The sequence below is a fragment of the Phasianus colchicus genome, chromosome 6 (genome assembly GCF_987193195.1).
Source record: "Phasianus colchicus chromosome 6, bPhaCol1.hap1.1, whole genome shotgun sequence".
NCBI lineage: Eukaryota > Metazoa > Chordata > Aves > Galliformes > Phasianidae > Phasianus > Phasianus colchicus.
In genome coordinates, this window is record NC_143441.1 from 47,121,130 (window position 1) to 47,147,275 (window position 26,146).

General features: G+C 46.1%; 1 protein-coding gene across 5 annotated transcripts in view; it reads left to right on the forward strand.

The window, feature by feature from the left end:
* PRKAG2 (protein kinase AMP-activated non-catalytic subunit gamma 2) overlaps nt 1-26,146 on the forward strand; it is a 189,874-nt gene that overhangs the window by 90,126 nt on the left and 73,602 nt on the right. Inside the window, exon 1 of one of the 5 annotated variants that reach the window (XM_090143169.1) lies at nt 5,925-6,506. The exons of the other annotated variants lie outside the window; for them this stretch is intronic. Within the exon in view, the coding sequence (XP_089999295.1) occupies nt 6,401-6,506 (106 nt within the window). The 5' untranslated portion in view covers nt 5,925-6,400. Of the gene's footprint in view, nt 1-5,924; nt 6,507-26,146 lie in introns of those variants that run through there. 5 annotated transcript variants of the gene reach the window in all.

Genomic DNA, 26,146 nt, shown 5'->3' on the forward strand with positions numbered 1-26,146 from the left:
TGATTTTCAGCCTTTTGTATTTTGGGGAGTTCATTTGAATATTGGTACAAATTTCACTTCTGTGATGCTGGCCTTCCTAGTTAAGGTTCCTTCCAACCCAAGCTGTTCTATGATGCTGTGATTTATTCAGTTGTTGTTCAATTTATGGCCTATTCAGTGCTGCCTGAAAGAGCTTTTCTGTCTCTTAAAGTGAAGGGAATATTTTGTTCAGCCCTACAATGCACAGCACAACTTCAACATCACTGCTCCGCTCCTGCATGAAGAGTGAGGAAGGGGGAAAGAAAAAGAGCAAGAAGGCAAAGAGGAGATATGTCAAATTGCGGTGAATCCCATCTCCTTCTCAAGGCTTTGTGGGTGGATGTGGTTGATAGACTTGATGACAAGAAGAGACAAGAAAAGCACAAGTGGAAAAATACTTCTGTAGAACTTCATTGCCACTACTGTTCTTATTTTGTACAAGTTAATATTGAGATATTTTCCTTTTGCTGAGAAGTTACTAAACTTTAGGATCTGCATTCATTGCACCAGACATCCTGTGCTTACTGGATCAAAGACTGTTTGGCTTTTTTGAGCATAGCCAGATAGTGGTGTGCAATAAGAACAGCTTCGTTTTTCACATCGCAAACTGAAATTGCCAGAAAAGTGAGCACTGCAAACATATGCACCACGGTTTATTAGAAGGATGGGGAAAATGGTAAAATTATCGTTTGGATAGGATCACGTTCATCAGTCCCAAATTATTGGTCTTTTGGGGTAGGTGCTGAGCCTGAAATACAGTATTTGCATTAGTGGAATCAGCACTATGCCAACGCTCCCATCACCATTCCTCCTGCTCCTGCTGCTTTGTATTATAAGCTCTGGAAAGAAGGGTTAGAAAAGCACCACAAAGCTGCCAGCATGTAATTTATAAGTAATTTATCAGGTGATCTGGGGAATCCAGAATGCACCTTGAGGACTTCGAAAGAGAAGTAAAATTTCACTTTCAGATTTTTCAAAACCAATTTAGTTCCAGCCTGACAACTTCTGAGATTGGAATCTTTCTTTATGCACAGTGAAAACAACATGAAATGTTAAAAAAAAAAAAAAACAGGGATAAAGGCAAAAACTCATTACAGTGAAACACTTGGTTATGATTATGGAAAGTAATTGAGCCCAGCTTGGAGTCATAAACTTGCAGTCCTTTTATGGGGTGTGAGCTGGACTTGGACCAGATGGAGAAAGTGGTAGTTTGTATTTCCCTTTGAAATGTGGCTGTATGGTCTGCTCAAATGGTGTGCAAATGTTCTTAGGCAAACATACACTTTATTACTGTGCATTGCATCACTTGCAGTCTTGAGCATCATTTTTCTATATACATATACATAGCAGTCTTTTACTCATTTCTCTCTACGTTGTTTTGAAATACTTTCCAAGATCACTATTCTGATGAAATGCAGTTAAAACTATTCTGGTCTTCTGAGAATTGTGGGTACCAGTGGTAATAACCAGTAATTACAGCTCTGCAAACATTTGCCTGTAGAACTGAGAAGAGAAATTCAGAAACGTTCCTGTTTAGGGAAATTTTTAAGGAGAACGAGGCAGAGAAACTCGATGCACATAGAATTGCAGAATGTTGTGTTTTACTTTTCATAGAATCATAGAATCTCTTGGGTTGGAAGGGACCACAAGGGTCATCAAGTTCCAACTGTCTGTCACAGACAGGGCCACCAACCTCCATATCTGATCCTACACCAGGCTGCCCATCCAACCTGGCCTTGAACACCTCCAGGAATGGAGCATCCACAACCTATCTGGGCAGCCTATGCCAGCACCTCACCCCTCTCTTTTCTGAGGATAGACCTGAACTTCCCTTAATTTCTATAAGCAGTTACAAAACCAGAGGGATTTTTGAATGTGGGAAGTTTCAGCAGCAAAGGGAAATAATTGGGTCTGTTGACTTGCAGTCTGAAGCTTTAATTGTCACTAAGGGGATGCACTTTCTTTTTAGCCTTCTCATTTTGTAGCAATGAAGATCTTTCATTTGGAGGCAGAAAATATTGCTTTTTTCTTCATTTTCACACCATAAAAACCCCTGATAAGACTCACTGGTCCCCACCACTTGCCCTGTGCTGTGCTGCTGCATTTGTGCATTGGGTCTCCATTAAAAAGGCAGGCAAGGAAATGGTTCAGAATGTCAGCATTTAAAGTGTTTTTAGCACAGAATTTACACCTCTGGGAGAGGACTGAATTAGTTTGTGTCTCAAGCCTCCAATGGGTGGTCAGACAGCACGTGCTGCTTGCCATCAGTTCACGTAGTGCCATCATGGAATACTGTTGGAAAGCCATAAAGCCATGACATCCTTATTTCCTGTAGGGGGGGAGACCAAATCTTCAGAAATCCCAGTTCTACCTCATTGAACAAGTTTTCATGTTGTGTTTAGAGATAGATTTTTGCTATGTTTGTGCCTGAAGATTCTCATGAAATCATTTATCTGGGTGCTTTCATCATGAGAGAAGGGAAACTGAAGTGAGGAAGCATCGAGCAGAGGGAGTATGGCCATGGATGAGGCTTTGTTGGGTTGGATTTGGATGACTCCTTTCCTTGTGTGGCCTCATGCATTAGGGGTAAAAATAGAAAAAGAGGTTTATTTTTTCTACTTTGTGCTCCAGCCTCTCTGTTAAAAGGAATACGTCTGGTTTAAGGGGCTGGAAAGCTGGGCTGAATAGTGGAGGACACTGTGTGGCAGGTTGCTGTGGCTGATGAGACAAAGGTAAGAAGTGGTATAAGGGAGATCTGCAAGAGAAGTGGCTCATTTTTTTTAGCTCCAGAACCCTTTTTTTAGGCACCTGACTGTGGGTTGTCTAGGCAGACTGCCAGGGGAACTGATGATTTGGGGCAGAAGGGCAGCGGGTCAGCATGCAGGTTGGTGAGCTCAGCCCAGCTTAGCAGACATGGGGAACTAGGAAGGAGCTGAGAGCTGGAGAAGGGAAGCAGGAGGAATTAATGTGAGGGAAAGCTGCTGTGAAAAGCTGATTCAGCATCTTGATCTGCAAGGACAGTCTGTCAGCACAGTGCTGCTTCAAGGCTGGATGTGGCTCTGGGCTGCCTGGTCTGATGGTTGGTGACCCTGCCCACAGCATGGGATTTGAAATTAGATGGTATTTGAGGTTCTTTTCAACCCAGGCTATTCTATGATTCACTTGGGGTTGCTTGATGTTACAGAAGCATGTAATGCCTGTAATAGAGTCCTTGTTTGATTTTTCTGCCAACATAATTTTGTCAAGATGTCCAGTGCTTGGTACCTTTCAGAGAAAACCTGTGTATGGTTTTTGGAAGGGGACAATGTGATTCTTCTGCATGATAGAAGCATGGTGTACTATGACTAATCTGGGAGGCTTTAAAGTATTTGACAGGAGTCCACTTCATGGTTATTTGGAAGGGATTTGTGTTTTCAATCTCCAGAACATAGAGACCCCAAAGGATCTCTTTGAAGCCCGTTTTTTTTATTATTAATTATATAAGATTCTTCCAATACACTAATTTAGAAGACATAGTAGCTGGTATAAATGTGGTAGTATCTGTTAGACCATTAGCAGTCGGAGACAAAATCATTATTCTCAAAGCACTTAGTGCATTTTTTTTAACAAATTACTCTTCAAGTCGGTTGTTAAGCACTATTGTTTCATTTGCTGGTAGCAGAAGCATTAGGGTCTCGCTGCTTTCCTTAATAAGGGGGAATGAGTCCTCCCAGTGCAATGGCCCTGTACAAAGAGGTCATCAGCTCCTCTTTAGCCTTGGCCTCAATTGAAAAGGAGGCTGTTTCTGCACTGAAGCAATACCAATTTTTATCTCATTAAAAAGGGATTTAAATTTTTCGGTTTCCAATGACATTAAGTCCTTCTCAGCAGTCTTTTGGCTACTGAAGAGGAAGGAATGCTTTCTGAAGGAGGGGAAACTTGAGGTCCAGATTATTTTGGTGTTGTGGGAGCATTATTCGTGTCTTTGGGCAAGGGAAAACTCAAAGAGAACTCGATAACTGTCTTCAGACACGTAGATGGCTGTTCCAGAAGGAAACAATATGTTTTCCATGTGCACAGTAAATAACACAAGAAGGAATGGGCTTAAGCTGCAGCAAAGGAGATTCGGTTTTGCTGTAAGGGAGTTGTTTTTCAAAGAGGAACTTCTGTGAAGGTCACAACTCTCATGGAAGGAGGTTGAGAGCTGGCCCATGGCACATGTTTGGGGGCAGCCAAAGCCTGCCCCGCTGGGTCTGCTTGCAGAGGTAAATATGATGGCTTCACAAGGCCAGCAGAGTGCAAAGAGCTTGACACTTGCTGCAAGTATACAAATATATATATATACACGTAGGTAACAGTGAGTCATTCTTTTCCCAGTCCCTAAACACTTCTCATTGCTCCCCATGCTTCCCTTCTGCAGTGGGTGAACAGTGAGCCCCAAGGGGGGTCTGCAGAAGGGGCTCCCTTAAAGCACTGAGAAGATGGGCAGTTTTATGCAAACAATTGTTGAGAAGAATGGGGACTTTCACATGCAGAGCTGAAACACGTGGCCAGAGCCACAGAGTTAGTGCTCAAATAGGAGGACGAGTCAGGAGGGGAAAAACTGGGAAAAGCCTTAAAATAATTTTTGTGATTCTTCACTTGGATATCAAAGAGAACCCTACAAACAAGATGATTGACTTGTTGATAATTTCATCTGCTCTTTTGTTCGGTAGCTGAAAGGATAAAGGTGCCATTTTTACTGGCTTCTTCCATGTTCTCTACAGGGTAGATGAAGGGAATCCCTGGCGGCTGAGGGACCTGCTGGCACCTTTAGTGTCCTTCTGGGTCCCTGAAGTCTTGGGACACCCCTGTGTTGATTCCTCAGTGGCTACAATATCTCTGAGAGACCACAGCTTGCAAGCAATCTGCGTTGATGAAAGTCTTTTTGCCAGTATTCCTGGCCATTTTTTCTTTATCTTTCTAAGGATATGAAGACCCATGAGCAATCATGGGCACAAAGAGAAAAGTATGTTTCTTTGGAGAAATAAGATGTGATCTTTAATTCTTCCTAGGTTTTAAAAAGATAAGACACTATTAGATAAGAAGCATAGGGTTTGATTTTTGAAAGATCTGAGCATCAGGTTCCAGTGATGGCTGGAGGAAAGGTTGGCACTGAGACTTTGAGATAAAGCTTTCAATTTAACACAACTTTTACCATAATTATGATCTGATTTTTGGGTGGTGCTGTGTGGAGCCAGGTTTTGGACTCAGCGATCTTTATGTTTCCCTTCCAACTCAAGATATCCTATGATTCTGTGATATTCTGTGATTCTGTTGCAAGGCTTGCTCTGGTAATTTGATTATGACTTGGGTAATGCCTGCATCCCTTCCCACCTGGCCAAGCTGTAGCCCACATTGCTCATCCCTTTCCTAGAAAACAGCTCAATGCAAGTAGGCACACAGCTTACCATAATACACATCTGCCTGTAGGGCAGAACAACAGCCCACGGAATGCTTGTCTCATTGAAAAGACCACGAAGCAGATTTGTGCTGCAAACGGCTGTCCCAGGAGCTTTTTGCTTTGCAGACAGCAAATTTGAATAGGGCAATCTATGCCAAGCATATAGATATGCATAGCACAAGGAGGGCTCGTCGCTGGAGAAAGTCCAGCCTGTAGCTTAGCTTTGGAAACAGTTTCAGTTCTTGTTATGAATTGGCAGATGCTTGTTCCCATTCAGCCATTCGTCATTTGCTGCAGAGGGCTGGGCACGTCTGAGCTCATCAATAGGCAGCAGGGCCAGGCTGTCCCTGCGAAGACCTCGCGCTCATGAATCAAAATAGTTGGGTGATGTCATGGCACGGTGCGAGCGTGCCTGAGTCGCCTGGTGCCAGGAATTGTCTGTACAGGGGTGGTTTCCTTTTACAGCCTTTTAAAGAGTCATCATGCTGTGCTGCACATGACAATCCCCTTCAAGAGGGCTCGTGGTGCCTCTGCACGGTTAGTGGTTTTTAAACAGGGGAGCTTACCGGGCACTCACTGACACTTTCTGCATGAGTGGATCTGCTGGGAAATGTTCCACTCACTGAGGCTTCTGACAGCCGTGGGCTGCAGGCTGGGCAGACTTTGATCCCATCCCACTACTCACAGCTGGCTCCTGCACGCCGGAATTACAAACCTGCCAGGCTCGGCATCCTGCTGGGGACCCTCTCCCCACCAAGACCACAACCAAGTGCCTGGGGGCTGAATTTCCAGCAAGCTGCCCTCTTTTCCTGACTGCACGGTCCTGCTGGAGTTTTATCTTCTTGCCCGTTCTCTGTGGGTGCAGGTGACACATTTCTGCCCCTTGTGCCTCCTTTGGATTACAGCTGTGATTTCTTCTTCGCGACGGGGCATGACCGGCAGCTGCTGCTGCACGGCTGTATGCTGCAGCTCATGAAGCGTTTTGGGAGCTTCAGGGGGAGCAAGAAGAGGAAGGAGCAGTACAAAAGTGTGGAGAGACGCTGGTCTGACCCTCATGGCCTCTTAGGTAGGGATAAGCAATGCTTCCCGTCAGGATGTGGGGATGTTGGTCCTTCTGGGTGGAGGTATCGGGTAATTGAGCAACAATTTCTTGTGGTTCCAAATTCTACTGACTGAACTGTGCAGTTGTTGCAGGGGGTTATATGTATGTTATTTTGCACCAGGGGTGGATGTCTGAGCTGACACTTCTAACACACGGAAATAACCTATAGGAAAAGAGTGATATTACAGCTTTACAGCAAACCTTACATAATCCATTCAAAAGAGACTGTGAATAATGTGCTTTTCACTGAAAAACAGTGACTAACTGCTGAGTTAGGGCCACCACTGTACATTCAAAGATGAATTTTAAGTAGGAAAGAAATGCATATCAATCTGATAAGTTACCTGTTTAAGAACATATCTTTCTGATATCACCGTCTGCTGTGTAGTTGTGTTTGAGGTGCACTTCCATTAATCAAAAACTTTTCCTGGTCATGGAGAGGTAACTGCAGTGCAGGGGCTGAGCTGGGGAACGTCATACATTTGCTGGGACACAACAGGATCTGGATTAGTAAAGGGCAGTGGAGAAATGGTGATGTTCAATGTATATCCTATATTGATTAATGGTAGCTGATTCACGGCGCCGTGGTTCCCCGAAGACCACGAGTTCTGCTGAAAGTTTCTGCCCTGTGACCAAGAGGTTTAAAAATGAGTTACAGTGTCAGCAGCACCAGGCAGAGATTAGAGAGACAGACTCATTCAGCAGGCCTGCAAGGCTCCTGTTCAGGCTGTGTCACTCTGGAGTCACTACACTAAATCCAGCAACCAGTGTGAGTTGTGCTGGACCGTATGGGTGGTGCAGAGAGGTGCATACAGATGTAGTGACTAGGAGCTACTGTTGATGGTTGAGTGGCTGCCCACCCAGAGAGCTGTTTTTTCTATCATTTGGTGCTTTGTGATTTACGTAGTGACCAACCGTGATGTATGTAAGATGTCCTACTAAACGCTTCTCTTTTTCTCCTGTTTTGAGCAATTTTTAAATCTGAGGTATACTGTGCCTTGTTCTGTGTTGCCTTAAAGCAGCTTGAGGGTTTCTGTTGGCACCTTGAGCCAGTAGCTTCCCCTCTTCTTGTGTTTCACCACTGGGATAGGAATAGCATCTGCAAAAGGATTCTGTGCAAGGAGCAATGGTCACAGCTGCAGGTCTGCTTCCTGCAGTCAATGCTTCTCCTCCTCCATAGGAAATAGTCCATCCTGTCCCAAGAATGCTGTCTGTGTCAACCTGCAATGTCTGTGACAGCTCTAAAAAAATGGGTTGAAGGTATAATGTTCACTGCATTTGCACTACTTGTCCCCACTGCTCTTCTACAGTGTGACCTGGTCAGCTCTGTGCCCCCCATGTTCGCAAATGGAAACCCCACAGGGTCTGGACTCCTTTTTGGGAACCAGGTTAACACTTACAAATGATTAATTTTTTTTACCCCAAACGGCCTTACTGATTTGCAGGGAAATGTCAGTCACAAAGAAAAGCTTTGCGTTATTTCCTAGTTTAAATGTGTAGCTTGTTGCTATTACACCTTGCAGAATGCTTTCTGAGCAGCTTTCCAGGGGACTGTTTCCAGCAGAGTTTCCTCCTCCCCACTGTTGTCTGTGAGGCAGGATGGCTGTTGGCTGCTGCAGGGCGGTGTGCTGTAATGGATAGGCTCTCTGGCATTTCTGAAGGGGACAGCTTTCTGACCCCGGTGAGGCTCATTGCTCTGCCCTTTAAAGGACACCATCCATTCCACAACAGATTGAATAACACATGCAAAAGGTGCAGTGTTGAAAGCATTTCTTCCTTGTGTCCAAAGGCGGCTGCATTGAGGCCAGAGCTGCTACATGCACTGGTGTTGTGCCTCAAACCACTCCCTTTGGATGCTTTTGGCCTCACTGAGCTGCCCAGGAGCTGCTCAGCCTGCGCCTTGCCTCTCTCAGGATGTGTAGATTTGCACTGTAGGGCATGGAGCTGAGGCCCAGTGAGCTGGTGCCAAGGGCTTGAGGCAGGCCTGGCTGCAGTCCTTGAGCAATCCTGAGGGCTCCTTCCTTGTCAGTGTGCTGGCCGGGTATCATTTGGGTCTAAATTAGAGCTAAATTAGGTGTTAGCTTGCTGAAATCAATCTCAGACCCCATACATACAAGTGCAAATGTGCATCCCTGCTACATTGCTCTGTCTGTCCCAGTGAGAAGGGCTGAAATACATCCCCAAGTTGCTGTGGTTTAGAATAACTTTAAAGCAGTTCTGAGGCTCAGCCCATGTGGAAATGTCTTCTCCTCTTGGTCCGAAATCACAGCATCATTTAGGTTGGAAAACGCCATCAAGATCACCAAGTGCAGTCATGAACCTGACCTATCTGATCCCATCACCAAACCACGGTCCTTAGTGCCACATCCATGCATCTCTCAAATACCTCCAGTGATGGAAACTCCACCACCTCCCTGGGCAGCCCATTCCAACGCCCTGCCCACCCTCTCCATGAAGGAATTCTTCTCAATATCCAATCTGAACCTCCCTTGGTGCAGCTTGGGCCCGTTTCCTCGGCCACCCAGCAGCTGCTGTAAAAGAACTGCATAAAAACCTGAAATCGTGCTTCTCTTTAGAAGCAGCTAAAACCATCAGGCATGAGAAACTGAGACTGCTTTGGTTTGTTAATGATTTTCTCTCCTGGTTTTCATGCTCTGTTGAGCTGACAGGGATTTTAGATAATGTGCAGCCCTGACTGATCAGTGCCGATTAATCTTGTACTGCAGAGAGCTCCAGGATGTGGAAGCTGTGAAATTTCTGTGGTTGATTGTCAGGAAGAAGAAAAGCAGTGACAAAGCGTGGTGAAATGCCTGAGACCTTATTTTTAAAACTAATTTCTGCCCCCCTACAGTCCCTGTGCTGCTGCTTTCTGTAAATACTCATTCTGAAGCATTTGTGTCTGCAAGACCAGCGGGGCCAAGCTCCCTTTGAGCAGCCTGGCTTAGAGTCTGTAGCTGGTTTTGGCAGACAGAGCTCCTGTTTTGGGAGTATATGTGGCTGTGGTCCTTACTGGCCCCTTGTCTCTCCCAAGCAGATGCATACATACTTTATTTCCTTCTTGTCTTAGGTATATTTTAATTCTGCTGCGATTCAGATGGCATCATTCTCTCTGAAAGAGAGAAACTAACAGCAAAGTTTGGGATCAATACTGCATAGAGCTACAAAATGTAAGTGTGAGAGGAAAGGAGATTCACTGAGGTGGAAGAGGAGAAGCTGTGACAGAAGGGAGCCTGGTACTGACTGTGAGTGAGAACAGATGCAGCATTAGCCCATTGCTGAAAGCAGATGATATCTAAAGGTACATGAGTCTGGAAAACCATCTTAATTACCTTGTAATATAATAATTTGTCTTATTTTTATGACAAAAGAAAATAATGCAAATAGAACTTGCATGTATGATGTCACAGCTTAACGAATGCAGCCTGAAGTGTCTGCATGCCAAATGAGGCAGGATCTCTATTTACATCCCCTAATCACAGAATCACAGAATTGCAGGGCTTGGAGAGGACCTCAAGAGATCGAGTCCAACCCCCCACACAGATTCCCTGCTGTAGTTGCACAGGTAGACATCCAGACAGATCTTGAATATCTCCAGAGAAGGAGAATCCACAGCAGTTAACCATTTCCACACATGATCAAAATTGCACTCTCATCCTTTCTGCCTCCGTTGGGAGTACTATGGTGCTCTTTTGCCTCCACCTACTTTTACTTTGCTGTTCATGGCTCTGACTCTCAGAAGAATAACTATACAAGAAGCTGTTATCCTAGACTGACTTCTGCTGCAATCGCAATTGCAGGAGTGCAATTTAAAAGATGCTGTTAAGGCAGTTTGTTTGCTGGGCTTATGGGATCAGCAGGACCCTGGAATTGCTGGGATTTGGCTGTTTTCCACTTTCAACTTTATTCTCGTCCAACCTAAAAGCAGTTCAAGGATGCGGAGGTGCGCCCTTAGAAGTGTGATTGAACACCTCAAAATTGTTGGAGATGTTTTATTGTCATTACAGATTCATTCTGAAAGGTGAAGGCTTAGGTCTTGAGAGCAAGACACTGCTCCAGGAGCAATCTTTGTGTAGCTGGCAGGAATTGGCTGGGCTGGAAAGGTCATGCAGCCGTGCTTGGCTCACGAACACAGCCCAGCACACTGGCACAGAGGAGTTCCCTTCTTAGCTTGTCCTTTCTCTGCTCCTCCTTGGATAAAGTTAGGGTGACTTAACTTGAAGAGAGATGATAGGATTAGCTGATATTAATTAACAACATCCTGTTGATTCTTCAGAGTTTGTTCCAGACATCGGAAAACAGCTGTTTCCCCAGGCTGTGTTCTCAGCAGGGGAACAAGGGGCCTTTTGAAATGCTCAGAACTACAGTAGCTGGATTGTTCAACAGACGCTGCCCGTCTGGCCCTGTGGCTTTATTTCAGTCCATACAAGATCCATAACGAAGCATAAGGGACTCCTGGGACAAGTCCTGCCTCTCTGGTGGTGTTGCTGGGAGGAGTGGAGGACATGTGAGGTCTCTGCTGCTTTCTGCTGGCATCACGCGGTTGTGGCTTAAAGAATCACTGGCAGTGGGAGGAAGATGTAATGAATCACAGAACCATAGAATATCCCAAGTTGGAAGGGAACAATAAGGACCATCAAGACCAGCTCCTGGCTCCAAGCAAGAGCACCCAAAACTCAAACCCTATGTCTGAGAGTGTTGTCCAAATGCTTCTTGAACTCCAGCAGCATTCAAACCTCAAGAGATGTCTGTCCTCTGGCATCCAGTTGGGGTAAGAGGACACATTTCAGAGCAGAGAGTACCTGGAGTGGGTTCCCCTTCGGAGAACAGCAGTGGACATATATGCACAGACTGGTGAGGAGCTAAGAGACATCTGCTGTGAATGATGTCCATAGTCTATAGTCTATAGGAGTAGAGTCTAGTGGATTTCTGGTTAGTTGCATAGTTCAGTTCCATTTGAGTGATTTTGTATAGTTTTATTTATCCTACAGAAAATATAAACTCTCTTCAAAATTACTGCATAGTGTATTAGAGATGTTGAACAAGAAGGAATAGGACAAGAAACCAACTGAAGGAATGCAGACAATGGAGAAATGAACTAGCAATAACCAGAGAAATGAAGCAGATGAAAGCTTTGCAGAGGAAAGATTCTTGCTGCAATAGTAGCATCAGCTCAAGGAAGCCATAGCTGACTCAGTCTGCTTGGAGGGGGGAGCTTAGAGGAGGGGCCCCGTAGGTCTGTTCTACCCATGTGTCAGGGATTCAATGAGGAGTGAGATCTGTGCTTTACAGAGAGAGTGGTGATGTGCTGGAACAGGCTGCCCAGAGAGGTTGTGGATGCTCCATCCCTGCAGGTGTTCAAGGTCAGGTTGGATGGGGCTCTGGGCAGCCTGCTCTAGTACCAGTTCTGGAGGTTGGTGGCCCTGCCTGTGGCAGGGGGTTGGAAATTGGTGACCCTTGAGGTCCCTTCCAACCCAAGCCATTCTGTGATGATTCTATGATCTGTGTTTCAAGCAGATTGCACCTAGTATTAAAAGCTACTTTCAGGATGGTTGATATAAATGAAGCACAGCCTGTTGAATCCAGGACAGTCCGTAAGGCAGGCCTGAGCTGAGCAGTGCCTGGTACACCGAGCACTGCCCCGTGGGGTGACATCCCCACTGATCAGTCGGAGGAACAACAGGACTGCATCTGTATTAGCAACCTGTCACTGCACTACAGATCCTCACATAACCTGGCCTAGCACTAAAAATAGATAGCTTTGGTCTCCAGTGGAGAAAACCAAAGGAAATCAAAAGGGACAGTGATAGCAGAAGCTGCACAGCCAACGATTAACTGAAGGATGGAACATTTGAAACTACCTATAAATAATCTATCGTGTAAAACAAATATCTGAGAGGAATCTACTTAATTCAGGCATTCCACGGCGTCAGTGAGTTTGAGGCGTTAGCAGAGGGCATGCATTGCATTTTTATCAGAGGGAAGTTTGCCATTGCCTCTCAGCACACATGGATGCTGGTAGGGGGATGGAAGATCTCTTCTTCCGAGTAACCAAAATGGCTGCTGTCTCATGTTGAAGCTGCTGGGAGCTGAGTTTTGGTACCTGTTCCACACTCAAAGGGCCGCAGAACCAACTGAAAATGCCTTTGGTGGGAGAAGAGCAGCATCTACTCAGACTGCTCTCAAATCCCACCCAGTGTGTGTGGCACTCAGCTGAGCTGTCAGAGGTGGCTGCAGTCAGCACTGTGTTCAGCACTATCAGACAGAGTGAGTTTGGTCCTGGTAAAAGGCCAGATTGTTTTAATGAGCCGTTTGTGCTGATGGTTTGTCAGCATAGCTGATACACAATATCTGAAGGCATTTAGCTGCCCCTACCCTCTGCACTGTGAGCACTGTTTTTATTTCGCATCTTTAATTGCATTTGTTATCTTTACTTCATCTTCACCTAGGACTCAGATAAGCAGTCTGCTGTGGTAGCATACAGCATCTCAAGGGGACACCTGTGCAAGGGGGTGCTGGTGAGAGAGAGTACTAATCTCAGTCCTCAATTCTCTTCAATCTTAATGCATATTATTGCAAGGAAAAAGGTCAGATTATTTATTATGACATATTTTGGATATTCACAGCTTTTACACCATCTACACCCCCTATTCTACACTTCTTCACTGGGTGTTCTTCTTAATCAGTTTTGGAGCTATGAAGAAATGGCACTGTGAAGTGAGTAGAAACTCAGTGCATTCCCAAACAGGAGGCACAGAGGTGTGAAAATAGAAATGTAATTCTTTAGAACCAAGTAAAATCATTTGTTGATTTTAATGGCGATGTGAAGCTCACAGGCTGCCCTGTGCCTGTTTTCACCACTGTCTGGGGACAGTGAGCATCCCCAGAGCCCTTGTCTGGCTGAAGGAGGTGAGAGCAAATGGATCCTGGTCACTACATACATTGCCTCAAGGACCTCTGCATCTCCAGCTGGCCAAATCCCCAGGGAACATGAGCTGAGGTTAGCTGTCAGATTTGGGCTTGTTTCCTTCTTTCCTAAAAGGATACCGGATTTTCCCTTCTATCAGCCAAGTCCTTCTTTAAAACTATATGGAGATCCTTCCTGCATCAGCAATGGGAAAACTAAGTGCCTGGAGGCTGCATGGAATCTGTGTGAACCCAAAACCGAAGGGTTGTAAAACAAGGACTGCAGTGTAAATCATTACAGATTTTTCCCCAAATCAGCAGTGGAAGCTTCTGTAGAGAGCACAAAGCAAAGTAACCAAGCTCCCTGCAAGAAATCCCAGCAGCAAGACTAAGCTTGAGACATGGAGGCTAAGGCAGAAACCTGGTCATACTCAAGAATGACAAAACCATTTCTGATTGAGGAGACAGCAGAGAAATGCCTGGGTTATAGGTGCGAGCTGCCAGCTGAAATGAAAGCCTGCTGCAAAGAACACGAGTGAGCATCTCATTAAAATTTAATTACTGGGAGCTCATGGGATGCTGCCTCTCCATTGGAGTGAGCTGGGGATGGGTCAGGACCACTTGTGCTTTTCCTTGGCTGAAAGTTGACACCTGTGAGGCTGTGTACATGGAAGGGAAAGTCCCCCTGAGCAAGAGGAAAACTGGACACACAGAAATCACAGCATTGAAGGCTTGTTCCCCATGCAGGGATGGGGAATAGCTGGAGTCCCCTTGCTGCTGAAGATCTGCTGGGGTGGCTTTGTGGTGCTGTGACAGCCATGGGAGACAACAGGGACATGAGAGCCTCTCTATGGCAGCCACTGCTGTGCAGGATAACTCTACAGGAGCAAACTTTAAGTCAGCTAGCAGCTAATGCCAATGGCTCCAGCCTCCCAGCTGCTCTGTAATGGGGCTTCTGATTTTCTTTACTTCCCAGGCGTGTTCTGCAGAGTGGGTACATCTGTAAGGCACTGCAAGCAGAGTGCAATCCTAGCTTGCTTCTTTACTTTCTTTCCTGCTAAGAGTCAGGCATCCAGCAGGTTAGATCCCATCTCTGGTGTTGCAATACCTTGCAATAAACAGGCCACGTAGGTTTGGACTTGACCCTTCATGCTTCTGAAAACAACAGCCTGAGCCCCCTCCCCCCATTTTGTGTTTACTTTGGATTGTGGGGGGGGGGGAAGGAGGGGGTGGTCTCTTTTTGTAACAAATACATGGAGGAATATGAGAGCAGGACAGGAATATGAGGTGCTTTCTTGACGCACTCTCTCAGCCTCCTGCACTTTGTGGCTCATGTCCTGAGGTAGAGCTGGTGCTTTGTAGCCCTGATGAGTTTTTCTTCCATGACCTTGTGCAATTGCTTTTCAAAAACAAACTTGTAGTACGTATGATGTTCTGCAGTTGAAGAACGTGATGTGTCAGGAATATTCCCTTTCATTTGTTATGAGCCTTCCATGTACCATTTTCCTCCAATGCGCCCTTCCCTTTTTGCCATCTTTATCCCAATCCTGATTCCTCCACTCATCTTTCCTAATCTGAAAAGTAACCCCATACTTTCATATACCTTATCAGCCTTTTCTGCATCTTTTGTAGTTCTGTGGAGTCCTCTTTGAGGCTGATCCTACAGAAAGCCATGGTTACCTATTGCAGTGCATGGCTTGGAGTCTTTCTGGACCTCCGTATTACAAAGGCCTTTGGGCAGATCCCACAACTGACCAGGACAAGGCCCATCCATTTACATTTCCTACGTAGACTGTCCATTGTGGCACATAACCAGAAGACTTCTCTTGGCCACCCAGGTGGCTGCTCACTTGAAAAACTGTGTGCTTGCTCTTCTTGGGGTAGTTTTTTCCTGATTTGACTACAAAGAATGGGTACATGTGCAAGGTGAGATAAGCATATAAAGGCAAAAGCATTTCTCATCCCACTGATAGGATTAGGAAGGTAGCTTTGTAAGGGCTGTAATAAAGGTAGTGAGGAATAGTTGGCTATCTGACAGATGGTAGAATGATAAACCTGGGACATACTGTGATGTGTTGTATCTTTCTGGAAGATTTCACTCAATAGCTGAAACATTTTTGCTCAGAAAGGGCAGAGATCAAGCTCTGAAGACAAGTTCAGCTGTGCACACAAGTGCCTACAGTAAAGTAAATCTCTAAAAAGCGGAGTTGTGTCCTTATTATTTCCTTGGCTTTTGTCTCGCTATCTAATCAGCCTTTGCACATGTCAGCAGCACATCCATAATAAGAAAGTGCCATGTGGAGTTGTGAACTGGAATTAGAGGTGTGATAATCAGCCAAACCGTGTGAGACGATGTAAAGGCTGCGTAGCATTTGCATTCCTCTGCAAAGCTGAGGAAAAGAACTCTTGTGTGTGCAAATGAGCTGGGTTTTGTTTTGTTTTTTTATCGATCAATTCCACGTGACTGCAAGGGGAGCCTTGCTTTATGATCCCCACGCTGCCTCAAGTATCCTAAATTGTTATTAACTCCCTAGTTGGCAAGCTGACTGAACACACAGCCTCTGTGTTCTCTGCCAAAGCCCTCCTTCACTCCGATCTCCCCATATTCTGACTAGAGTTGTCAAGGTGCAAGGAGAGAAAGCAAGAGGCTGATGATGCAGAGGGGAGATGTGATGTGCAGAGCAGATACAAGCGAGGTTAGAAGTGACGGGCAGGACAAGTTCAGCAACATCTGATCCTGAATTTACTCACAGCCATGGGTGGCACCCATGTCTTCATGCCTGTGGGAAGAGAACAGCTCTAAAATTCGGGCTGCTCACCCAGTCCAAACCTGCGTGCTCTGAGGTGCCAGAGTTCCTCTGGGCTGAGCTGGCAGCTGGAAGAGAGGGATCTAAGACAAAGAGCTTAATTCCCTGCAGTGTTAGGGTCTGAGGAGCACACAGGGGAGAGGCAAGAGCAGAACGCTGGCTGGCAGATTGGAAATGGGAACTCACATGGAAATCCTGGATTTGTTCCATTGTAAGGAACGTTTCAGGACAAGAAGATGCAGGGGAAGCTGATTATGTTCTTTGCAATAATATCCTTTTCAAAGACACCGAGGAAATGCCTTCTTGCTAACCAGAAAGATGAGATGAGAAGCGCAGCAACGCGCTGACGCAGGAACGGGTCCCAGCTCTGTGTGTGCTCTGGTGTTCTGAAGGATTTGAGAATGAAATAGCTGAATTATATTAAAATGTATTATTTTTCAGGGACGTGATAGGATGATTCCCTGTTTCCCTTCATGCCCTCGGTCTCCTAAGACCTCTTTTGAACCTTCTGCAAAGGCTTGACAAAAGGAAAGTGACTGACGTGGATTTAAAAGCTGCTGGGAGAGGCTGTGCGGGAAAATGAGTTGTTACAAGAAGAGGAATTACTGTAGCAGATGCAAATTGGGGCTGTCTTTGCTGCACTGCTAGATTGTGTTTCACCCCAGCTGACTCCTGCTCACACGAAGGAGTTTCTGGCAAGGTTCTTAGATGCCTTGAGGCTGCTCTGTGGCTGGGAGCAGCTCTGCTTGCACTGGGGCTGTAATGGGGGGGATGCTGCTCAGTCCCTGCGGTGCTTCTGCTGAAGTCGGGAGGTTTGCTGCTTATTTTCTTTCTGCACCCATTCACAGGGAAGAAATTAACTCTGGTGAATCTGGGCTAGCAGTGGGCAAGTCCTATGGGGAGTGGCTGAAGGAACTGGGATGGTTCAGTTTGGAGAAAAAGAGGCTCAGGGGACACCTCATTGCTCTCTACAACTGTCTGAAAGGAGATTGTGTTGAAGTGCAGGTCGGCCTCTGCTCCCAGGTAACAGCGATAGGACACAAGGGAATGGCCTCAAGTTGCACATGTGGAGGTTCAGACTGGATATTAGGAAGAATTTCTTTTCCTAAAGTGTTAATGCAGTGGCACAGGCTGCCCAGGGAGGTGGTGCAGTCACCGTTCCTGGAGGTGTTCCAGATGTGGCACTGTGGGACGTGGTCACTGGGCAGGGTGAGGATGGGCTGGTTGGTGGTTGGACTCGGTGATCTTTGTGGTCTTTTCCATCCTTAATGATTCTATGATACTGTGACTTTATTTTATGATTCTACCAGCAAGGGCAAGGAGCACAAAATAGTCATTTTTTCCATGGAGTAAGAGGGTAACAAGGGGGTGTTCTGGGAGACTGTAGCAGGAGTAAAAAAAAAAACCCTGATTGAAGAAGGCTAATTGGATGTGCCCATAACATTCTTAGCATTACTTACCCAGAACAACTTTTGCCTAAGTATTTCAATTTAGAGATTTTACTGTAGCATTTTAAAGAGTCTGTCTGATCCATTTCCTATATCTACCATAACGTACTGTGGTCTGCTTAAAGAGGGGGAGCAATAGCATGTTCAGGATTTATTTCACCTTTTTACAGAAGAGAGTAAGCCTGAGCCACAGAGAGATGAAGGAATTTGGCCAGGATGGAATCAGTATTGAAGTAGAAATTTGATTTCCTTGCCAAAAGCTCACCCCAAGACCTGCTATTTCAGACTGCACTTCTCTGCTGAAGTGGAGAGGACGGTAGCTGCAGGCTGGCTCATGCTGGACAGTGTGGCTTATGTGGAACAAATGCTTCTACTTACATCAGCATCTACTTGCATCTACTTTTGTTGTGCATCGTATGGTTCACCTGCCCTGCTAAGATGCACGAGGACAGGACAAGCTATGGCTTCTGCTTGGGTTACAGTCACGTAACACAGGGGCTGGTTTGCCCTAGGACACTTTCAGTGTCAGTTTTCAGTTTGCATACCCTCAGGCAGCATTTTGTGCTCATCCCCACCCACGCGACTCCCATCAGCACGCATTTCACACGGCCACCTGCATTTGCAGAGGGTTTTGCATATTTTATTACAATTTAAATAGTTTTATGACAGGTAGGGGGACAAAGCCTGACTTTCTGCTGAATGGGGGCTCAGTTACTTGCGGTAATACTTTGGTAATGAGTTCCTTTTGTTTTTTAATTTACTACTTGCTTCATAAGCATCTTCTTTTATAAGTAATCATTTTGTCTTTATCTGTTCTGAAAAGGATCATGTTTCAAATGATGACTTCCACAGCATCACACAGAATATCAGGAGATTCACGCATTTCGTTCAGATTATTTTAATCTCCCAACAAGGCTATTTGGGTTCAGCTTTGCAACGCACCTCACACTGTGACCCATCTTGAGCTGTTCATCCCAGATTGTTTCAGAGGAGAGAGGTGCCATCATTTTGAAACCACTGAAGCATCTGGAACAGGCTCCCCAGAGAAGTGGCCATGATTCCAAGCCTGCCAGTTTCAGAATCAATGATCTTTGTGAGTCCCTTCCAACATGAGATATCCTATGTTCCTATGACCTGGATGTTCTAGGTGCTCACCCACACATGTTGTTGTGCTGTGGGCTTCACAGGGCTAACTTTAGGTAATGCCTTGTCTGAGGCTATATGGAAGAACTGGAGAGCTCAGTGTCTTCCCAGGCCAAGCAGTGAATAGCCACATCCCACAAACAGCCTCTGTGAGGGATCTGAAGCCTCTGAGAAGCTGCTGGGGCACTCAGAGGCTGCTGCCCTCCCAGGAGGCCAGGAGGAGTACCTGGACCACCTCATGAAGGCCAGGAAGAACTTCAGCCAGTTCTTCTCCTTGCTCTTAAAAGCTCATTGGTAATAGCTATTAATATTGCATCCTTTTTGTTTCAAGAAGAGATTTTGAGCAGCAGAGTGGAAGAATGCTGCCATTAGGGTTATTGAGAAAGATAAGGCAGAAAAATAATGAGGGCTCCTTTCAACTGAGAATGATTGCTAACACCACCATGAGCTCACACCCTTGTTTATCCTCTTTTGGATGCTAAGTCATAGAGACCATCTGTACTCAGCCAGCCAGCAAGGACATTTGTCTAGGAAGGCAATTTCAGGAGAAGCTCACCTACCCCTTGTGATTTCATGTCCAGCCCATCCTGGAGAGATGAGCCCACAGTTTTTTGAGTATTTCACAGTTAATGGGTCAACTTGGAGTCCAGACACCAGGGCACAAAAGCTAGCTCTGGTTCTGCAGTGGTTTCAGATCTCCCACGTTCATTCTGTGGGGGTTTTTCCCACTTTAAAGCTCTTTCTCTTTCTGAGGCCACAGAAGCAAAGGGGAAAACCAGCAGGCTTCTGTTTGGGAAACAGGTAAACAGTCTTGCTTAATGCTGAGAAGAAGCAGACTGTGAAAGCCTGTTTCTCCGTACTGGTTTTTGTCTGTGTCAGCAGGGAAAGAGGTGAGCAAGAGCAGAGAAATTCAGGCAATGGAACTCTTGTGGGAACTGCATCTCTTTGAATGTGACATTGCGTTACATGTTTGGGGAAAAGCAGCCAGACACGTGGAATAAACTCTAATTTCACTGTGAGGACAGATATTGCTGAACACAGAGAAGAGAGCAGCACATTTCAATTCACTTGGGTGGCCACGCAGAAAAAAACGGATGGATTGTGTCAGTGTGCCTGCCTCCAACACTGTAATTGCACACAGCTGCCTAGCAGGTGTACAGAGTAGCCTTTAATTTAGTTAAATCAGGTACCACTGTGGCAGGGAGCCTTCAAACACCTGCCTAACATCCCCAAGGTGCTGGCAGGCTCGGTTGGCTGTGGTCTCAACTCTCTTGGTTGTGGTACAGACGTGCTCTTGGTTTCAGATTGTTAGGATTCCCCTGTCTGGTCTGGGCCCTACTGTATATTGCTTACAGTGAGAGAGGGGAAATGAAGACTTAAGGTTTTGTTCTTTGATCAGAGCTTCCTGAGTGATCTTGGTTAAATCAGATAAAAGCATCCACCTTCAGGTGCTTGCAGCCAATTTCCTAGAACCCTGCAAAGATGCCACAACAATTTTCAGTGAATCCTCAGCAAGGTTGATGGAAGTCAGCCTTGACACGTATATATCAATTAATGGTATGGATTTGGGTGCAGGTGCTGACACGGTTCTTCCCTTAAGCACTGTGTTCACCTAGCTGGCAAAACTCATGGAATAAGAGCTCCCTGTTGCACAGGAGTTTGGCAGGGCTGTGTTGGGTGAGCACTAAATCTAGATGAAGAGTCTCCTTTTGCAAGAACGTCACCGTATTCAGCATTACCTCCAATCTTCCCAAATTTAATTTATCTAAACTGTCACTATCTGATGTACATTAATAGAGGATGATGATTTAAAGATTCACTCATTTGAGACTGAATATAACATTTTGGTCGATGCACTTTGAGGTTTTCAGAAAATCAGCTTCTGTTTGCTCTTCCACATCATCCTGAGGGAGACCTGATTCTTTCTGGGATCGATTCTGTAAACATCATCTGCTGCAGGTATTTCATGGCAGGAGGAGCTGTGCAGGAGCTCATGGGCATTATTTTACCGATGCAGATTCTGAAAAGCGAGAGGCAGGACACAGCTTAGAGCCCAAAATCAAAGGTGTGCTGACATTTCCAGGCAGGTGTTGGTAGCATGAGTAGTAATGCAGTGTGGACAGCCTGATCTAGTGTTTGTTTTAGGGGTTGGAGCCCTGCGCATGGTGAGGGGTTGGAACTAGATGATCTTTGAGGTCCCTTCCAACTCAACGTTCTGTGATTCTGTGATTCCATCAAGTGTTCAAGAAATGGTGCTTTCAGTGATAACAGAGTGCTGCTGAGTTTTGTGGCCTTGGCTGCTCTGAACCAATGAGGCTGTACACACATCAGCAGTGATACACCAGATTTACACCACCTGGTGATGTGAGCCATTGTACTTATCAATGAGTGACCCTGCATCGTGTGTTATTCAAGCTTTAAGAAAACATGTTTTCACTGTATTAAAACCACATTAGAATTTTTGTGTATAGCTTTTCAAATGCTGCAAGCACTTCCTCACACGAGTAACATGTTGACTATTTGTAGCAGTGAGCACCTCCATCAGCTCTAAGCATTCATATTTTATTTTGCATAAACCCTTCCATAGGAACAAAACAGAGCATCTGTCCTACTAACACTACACCATTTAATAGAGATTAACACTGAAATCCAAGCATGAGGAGCAAATGAGCCAGCTGTGGAAGGTGGCAATCAGCAGAGAGACCGTGGGCAGAAAAGTTTGGCTATTTCTTACTGCAGCAGGAGCCTCAGTGCTGGATTTGAAGATAATGAAAGTGCCCATAGGGGAGCATGCACTGTATGTGCTGGCCTGTTGCCACATGAGCCTGACAGGGCTGGCAGGGGAAGGGGTCTGCAATGTCTTGTGAAGCATGAAGGGAATTTTACTGTCCTAGGATGGAGATAGAAAAGTCTCCATGCTCACCTTTGCCTGGGATTGCCATTGCACTTGTTTCCCATGTAAAATCCTATAGGAGCTGAACTTACTTCTCTTCTTGCAGAGCATCAAATGACATTTTTTCCTCTTACGTTTCCCTTTCCCTTCTTCCCTTTCCAGTAGCTGTGTAATTACAACATAATTTTGTTAACTTAATCCCAAATTTTCACCTGAGTTGCATCAATGAGAAAGCAAGCATTTAGAGCAGAACTTAGCTGTATACTCACTTTATTTTGACTGTACGTGCATAGCTTTGGGCATGCTGCTCCTGTTCTTCATTGTGCAACATACAAGAAAGGGAGCAGAGCTCCGTGGGATGCCAATGCATGAATTGGTGTTTAAGTTAAAATTGGATCAGAGTGGAAAACACCCTGAGAACACGAAGAGACCAGGAGCAGCTCACGTAGGCCTCTCTGGCAGCCATGGCCATGTTCAAGCCCAATGTTCTTCCCTTCTGCCCAGGGTGGGCACATGCAGCCCCAGCTCCACTCCTAGGTGGTAGCCTTGGCTTATTCACATATAGATGACCTCGTGTGCATCCCCAGGGGGAGTTTTTTAGAGAGCTGTTGGACAAAGGCAGTGGCTCAGTTTGGAAATTACAGAAGTCCCCATCTGCAAGTTCCAGACCCACGCACGGAGGTGGGGACAGGCCCAGCGGCCGCCAGCAGCACGGCAGGGGCTGCACGATGGCCAGCCATGAAAATCCCCTGGGGGTGGCCTGCTGGAAGGGGAAATAGAAACAGCTTGGGCCTCAGAAAAAAAAATGTTTTATTTCTGACGTGGGTATGTGTTATAGATGCTAATGTAGGGTAGAAAGGTTTTGTGGCATTTCAATACAGTTCAGTCTATCTGCTGCAGAGCTGAGCAGGGCAGCTCTGTGCTCCTGCATGAGACTGGAAGTCTGGGCTGCCACTGGGGAGCTCCAGGGATCCTGGAAAGAGCCTGCTTCACATCCAAGGGAATGAAATTACAGAAGGTGGAAAGAGGCTCAGATTTGAAAGCTCCTGAAAGTGAGAAAGCTCTGAATTGTGGAATGGTTTGGTTGGAAGGGACCCTTAAAGCTCATCCAGTTCCAACCTCCTGCCAAGGGCAGGGACACCTTCACCAGCTCTGACTGCCCAGGGCCCCATCCAGCCTGGCCCTGAGCACCTCCAGGAATGGGGCACCCACAGCTCTCTGGGCAGCAGTGCTGGGGCCTCACCACCCTCATCACAAACAATTTCTTCCTTATATTTATCTAGATCTACCCCTTTTTAGTTTGAAGCAATTACCCTTTATCCCTACAACTTTCCTTTTTTTCTCTTTGGGTGCTGGAAGGCCACCATGAGGTCTCCTCAGAGCCTTCTTTTCTTCAGTCTGTACAACCACAGCTCTCTCAACTGTATCCATAGGAGAGATGCTCTCTGAGCATCCTCATGGCCTCCTCTGGACCTGCTTGCCTTTAAGGAAAAGCAGAACAAAGCCACCATTAGCCACGTTACACACTAGAGACATACCATGCTGGAACAGAGGCAGAAATAAGTCCATGCAGGAACAAAACAGCATGTTACAAACTATATTTTATACCCAGCCTCTGAGTCAGAGCATATAAGGCACAGCTTGATAAGCCAGGATGGGTAGGCTGCTATTTTTGCCTACATCTTCTTACAGGTTATGCTTTACATAATTGATGTTAATGCTACAATAGGTTTGACTCCAAAGGACAATGTGTGGCTCAAAGGATAGATTGCACCTGGGTTCTCAGGGGAAGGAGCTGCTCTGAGTAAGTCTAATGGATGCTCATTTCTGCAGAGCCCCATATACTGCACTGGTGAGGTCTGTCCTCTGCTGGGCTTTGTTTTACATTATTAATTAAACACACTGTGCTTCCAAGCACTTCAGACCCTTCTTAAGTTGCAATTTGATCAATTGATATGCAGTGCACCACAGGTATAAATAACCCTATTGCATTAAAGTGACATTTTAAGTAGTTCTGTGGCCAGAGAATGCATCTAGGAAGAACTTCTCAGTGCCCAGTCATGACTCTGCATTGCTTTAGAAATTCTCCACTACCAACTGCTTTGGTCTTGAAAAATGCCTGTTGTTCTGAGCAAATGGATTAGCACTTTTAAGAGGCAGAGCAGTATAAACATGCATTACTGGGTGCTTTAAGGCGGTTGTATTGGCAATAACTCTCCACAGAACAAGAAAACTGCCACTTGGAAGGGATCTGTACAGTGGTTAATCCCCATAGAACAGCAGCTGGCTCCCTGGAAGGTCCTCATTTCACAGAATCACAGAATCACAGAATCGTAGGGGTTGGAAGGGACCTCCAGAGATCATCGAGTCCAACCCCCCTGCCAAAGCAGGATCCCTACACCAGGTCGCACAGGTAGGCGTCCAGGCGGGTCTTGAATATCTCCAGAGAAGGAGACTCCACAACCTCCCTGGGCAGCCTGTTCCAGTGCTCCGTCACCCTCACTGTAAAGAAGTTCTTGCGCACATTGGTGCGGAACTTCCTATGCTCCAGCTTCTGGCCATTTCCCCTTGTCCTGTCTCCGCACACTGCTGAAAAGAGTCTGGCCTCGCCACTTTGCTGCTGGTGTAAAAACATTTGTCTTCTGCCTGTGCATTTGGGTGATTGTTTCCAGATTTATCCTTGAATTTGGTCTCTGTTCAGCAGGATGATGGTCTGACAGATGACAGAGAGGGATCTTGGATTTTAAAAAGCTTTTGGATCCACCTGAAAGTTCTACAGGAGAGTCCAGAGATGAGTAAAGGAGGGTCCAAGTAGCTGCGACTGCCTGTAAATAAACATTCAAAGGTGTTTCCTGCACTCTCGGCTTCATCTACCCTGCTGTCAGATAGCTCCCCTGCTTTCAATCTACATTTCTCCTGTCTTGGCTTCATTTAATTAAGAGAAACCCCCTGTGCCAATCAAACCACATGGCTCCAGGTGCTAGGGGGAAAGCTGACAGCTCAGAGGATAGGAAGGAGATCGAGGGAAAGGTTTTCCTGGATCACATTCTGGCATGTGACCGGGAATCACAGGTCCCCAACGTGCGTCCCCCACCACCAGCAGCCATCCGCATGCCTGTCACACTCTGACACTGGATCTGCAGCAACTGTTGCTGCTGGCATGTATTTATCTTCAGCGGGATTGAAAACAGAGCCAGAGGAAAATGTCATCAAAACTGCAGCAAGAAAGGCATAGAAAAGAATATACCAATGTGAACGAAGACAGCATGATTTTTGTTGGCTTGAGCAGAGGAATTTGGATGTTGTCTTTGGGGTTTTTTACATGTCGGATCAAAAGTTCTAAAATATAGTTTGTAATACACTGTTGCTCCTGCACGGACTGATTTCTGTCCCTGTTGCTCACTCTGCAGGATGGAGCTTGGTGGCCAGGAGCCCAGCAGCAGGGGAGGACAGAGGGCATGGGGAAGCAAGGTCAGAGCTCAGCGCAGTGACAAAGTGACTCAACGCTGTCTGTCAGGGACCTGTTTCCTAACTGCACAACACTGAGGGCCTCCACAGCCTGCATGTTTATCTTGGCCGTTTAGTGGCTGACCCCACTCTGGTTCTGACCCTTTTTGTTTCTGCAGCGCTCAGCTGTGCCCCAGCCCCCTGCTCAGCTCTGGTTATTTTCCGTCACACTCAATAGCTTTGATTCACCGTCAGAGCCCTTTAATTTCACTACAGTTTTGTTTACCCTGATGAAGCAATGCGCTCAGTGCAAGACAAATAATTCTCTTTTTGATGAAGCTCCCAACCTTTCATCCCTCCTGTTCTGCCCACTGGCCGGTGCTGGCACATCCAGCTCCCCTCTCTCTTCTTGCTGCTGCCACAGTTACGTGGACAGCAGAGCTCCTCTAACAGCCACGTTTGCTTCTCTTAGCTCTGTAAAGTTTGAAGGCTATGCTAGGAAACTGCTCGCACCCGAGCTCCAGGGTTCCATGGAGTGAGCAAACCTGGCACAGCCCATGCTGCGCCGTCAGGCTGAGCTCCTTTTGCATCATCACGATGGCCAGTGCAAAGGCAAATGCTGTCAGACATCCTACACTTGGCTCCACACATGGTGTGAATACCTCAGGCACCAGCAGGGCCAGTGCCAGCCACGTGGTGCTCCGGGCATCAGCTGCCTGGGCTGGAGCTCTGCTTGTGCCCCACATCCAGCTCAGCTCAGCTGTTCCCATCTGCGTCATGTTCAGCTCCAGGAGAACTCCAGGATGGGGCTTTGTGTTCTTTTGCATCAAGAAGAATGCTTAAATACCAGCTATCTTCCACCACAGTGTGATGCTGTGAGTGGTGTGAGTTAACTGCTGCGGCTCCCTGTTGTGACAAGAGCCTGCAGATCTCAAGGGAACACCTGGAGGGTCACAAGTACTG